The sequence below is a fragment of the Zingiber officinale genome, chromosome 8A (assembly GCF_018446385.1).
Source record: "Zingiber officinale cultivar Zhangliang chromosome 8A, Zo_v1.1, whole genome shotgun sequence".
NCBI classification, from domain to species: Eukaryota; Viridiplantae; Streptophyta; class Magnoliopsida; order Zingiberales; family Zingiberaceae; genus Zingiber; species Zingiber officinale.
In genome coordinates, this window is record NC_056000.1 from 105438359 (window position 1) to 105441471 (window position 3113).

Sequence of the window (3113 nt, forward strand, 5' to 3'; positions counted from 1 at the left end):
GTTTCTAGTGGCTTAGGGACCAACTCAAATACTGCAAACTTCAAGAAACACGTTGACAACAAAGATCTTATTCTTTCTTCACCAAAACCGGTAGGTTCTGGTTCAGGAAAATATTCTGTATTTGAAGATGAGAGTACGATATTGATAGCATGGGATTGTCTTTTTTCTTTGTTGAGGAAAGCTGAAGCCAACCAACAAGCATTTCGAGCATCTAATGGGGTCAGCATCATTCTACCATTCCTGATATCTGATCACCACCGAGCTGGTGTTCTTCGGCTGTTATCTTGTTTGATCATTGAAGATGTTCTTCAGGTATGTATTAGTATCTAATTCTTCTTGAAAGGATGAATGTTTCCATGTGGAACTTAATTACCCTATTCTTTACAGAAGTTTGGAATATTACCCAAATTGATTCTTTCATCTCATAAGTTGAAGTTTATATCTTACCAGGTTCATCCAGAAGAGCTAGGCGCACTAATTGAGATTCTCAAGAGTGATATGATAACAAGTGTTTCTGGATCTCAATACAAACTTCAAAATGATGCGAAATGTGATATGTTTAGGTTCACTTTGGTGTATCCTTGGAGCAAATAATGCAGCACAACGAGTATTTGGAGATGCCACTGGATTTTCATTATTATTGACCACACTACATAACTTTCAGAGTAGTGAGCTTCCAGATGTTCTGCAATACTTTTTTTTGTGTGTTATGCACAATTTGTGAATTAATCTTACTTTTGGTTGGAGAATTACCTAGGATGCACTTCTCTCTTGCTTGAGACAATCAGCCCATTTCTTTCCCCTTGGGCTTCCCTGCATCAGCAAATCAGCTAGTGCTGCAACAGCACCATGCTCATCCACAATCATCTTCTTGAAGTCATGGACAGCAGAGAGGCTAAACAATGTAGCAGCTGCATTCTCCCTTGCCTCAGTAGTTAACCCATATCTCAGAACATATACTATTAATTCCAAACAACCATTCTCCTCCATAATCTTTCTCTTGTTTTCATCATGAATAGATATGTTCAATATTACAGTCAGGGCATTCTCTTGAGCAACTGGATTTGTAGACCGGAAAAGCCGGTAGAGAGCTGGGATTGTTCCACCCTCTGCAATTGAAGACCTATTCTCCTTCCCGGTTTTTGCCATTAATCGGAGTTCACGGGCTGCAACAGCCTTCACTTCCTGTGAACCAGCTGATAATTGTTCTACTAGCATTAACGCTGTGATTCAGTTAGCTTTGATTGCTGTGATTCGGTTAGCTGCTAATGATGTTGGGAGGCTGAACAAGGCCTCGATGTTTGAAGTCTTGATTGAGTTGCTTCTTTTTTGGAAGACAAATGGTTTATTGCCATTCTTCATTGTTTTAGTAGGTCTTGTGGATGCAGGTTGATAGAGTATAAATATGAACTATTGTGACATCTTTGACTTGAGGAATCATATAATAGTTTTTGGTAGGATACTGTGTGGTATTGTTCTCTGCCACAAGTTATGCGCTAAAAAAGCATGGTTAATTTGTTGTTAACTGTGGATATTGTAGATTTTTGAAGTACATGATGATTTGTTATTGACTTGCATACAAAAGAAGAGAAGTTTATTTACTACGTGTAGTTCTTGTTTGTGTGAACTCTTAATCATTTTCTATTTATTTCAGGTTCTTCATAACATTACTGTTGCAGAATACTTTCACTGGAATATGCTACGTGATTCAATAACTCCTATTTTTCCACTGGACTGTTAATCTCTTTTTGATTTTGTGGATAACTTTGCTGCAAACTATGCTCTGAAGAGAGTTTATTATGTCAACTATACATTGGGGATATCTGGACGCAGGAAACCTTGCTGGCATCTATTATGAACAAAGTCAACTTGACATGGCAATTCTGCATTACAAGCAAGCTATCAACTGTGATTCTACCTTTATTGAAGCTTACAATAATCTGGTAAGTTGATAATGGTCTAATACGTCAAAATGTGGTATCCTTCTTGATGGTGAGCCAGGTTAGTTAATGATCGACTTTCTTGCACATTAAAAGGGGAATGCTCTCAAAGACGTTGGACATGCTCTCAAAGACGCTGGACATTATAGGGTGACTTTTAATAATTTGGAGATTTTTATTCTCTTAAGTTTTTTTTCCTTGTTGAATAACTTCATTTTAATAATTTTTCCCAAGTCATGCTTTGCTTTACAACCTAACCATCCACAAGCATTGTCAAGCCTTGGCAGCATATACATGGATTGGTAAGTTTTAGAAATGTTTGATGGAAACTGTGCGGATAGTTTATTTTTGTTCCTTAATGAAACTTCTCTTCATGCAGCAACATGATGAGTGTTCCTACATCATTCTATAAGGCAACTTTAGCAGTTACAACAGGGATATCTGCGCTCTTCAACAACTTGGCTATTATATACAAGCAACAGGTAGAGTACTATATCTGTCTTTTTCATTGCAATCATTTACTAACAACATGTTCATTGCCATCACGCCCTCGCAATCATGCTTGGTTTTTTGTCAAAAAGTTGGCTACAGCACGTTTATGTTTTAACAGGATACAGTTAGAATGCCATCTAGACTGCTATGAGATTGAAGTGAGAAGGATCATCAGTGATGGATGGTCATTGACCATTTAGTGCAACTACCTCTCATTTTAGTGGGGAAGCATCTGCATTGGCTTTGACAAATACAGTTTAAAATATTTTATTGGATCAAACTTTTCTTAGGGATATGAATTCCAGTTTACTATGTGGAATTTTTGTAAAAATCACTTCTCGCTTTTATTTCTTCCTTATTCAATCATGAGATTTTTGTCTGTTTATATTGGCAAGATACTTCCGCTAATTTTGTTAATTTGGTAGATACTAGGCAGCACCTACACAGCTACACTACTAGTTCAACCTTTGCTTCCTGTGTGGATATTCAATCATGAGAATTGCTGCTTTCTGCTAGTTCTTCGCAGACTGCTGCTGATGGTCTTGTCAATAGAGGGAACACATTTAAGGAGATTGGTAGAGTTACTGAAGCAATTCAGGATTATATACGTGCTGTGAATATCAGACCAACTATGCCTGAAGCCCATGCAAATTTGGCTTCAGCTTACAAAGATAGGTAATT

The 3113-nt window shown here is 37.4% G+C and overlaps 1 protein-coding gene across 1 annotated transcript; it reads left to right on the top strand.

Moving 5' to 3' along the window:
* Window positions 1-1382: 1382 nt before the first annotated feature.
* LOC122011101 (probable UDP-N-acetylglucosamine--peptide N-acetylglucosaminyltransferase SEC) lies at window positions 1383-2632 on the top strand. The gene is made up of 7 exons (XM_042567531.1): window positions 1383-1388; window positions 1655-1703; window positions 1834-1943; window positions 2037-2090; window positions 2175-2242; window positions 2320-2427; window positions 2551-2632. The coding sequence occupies exons 1-7, from the start codon at window positions 1383-1385 to the stop codon at window positions 2630-2632; spliced, it is 477 nt and encodes a 158-aa protein (XP_042423465.1).
* The last annotated feature ends 481 nt before the right edge of the window (window positions 2633-3113 follow it).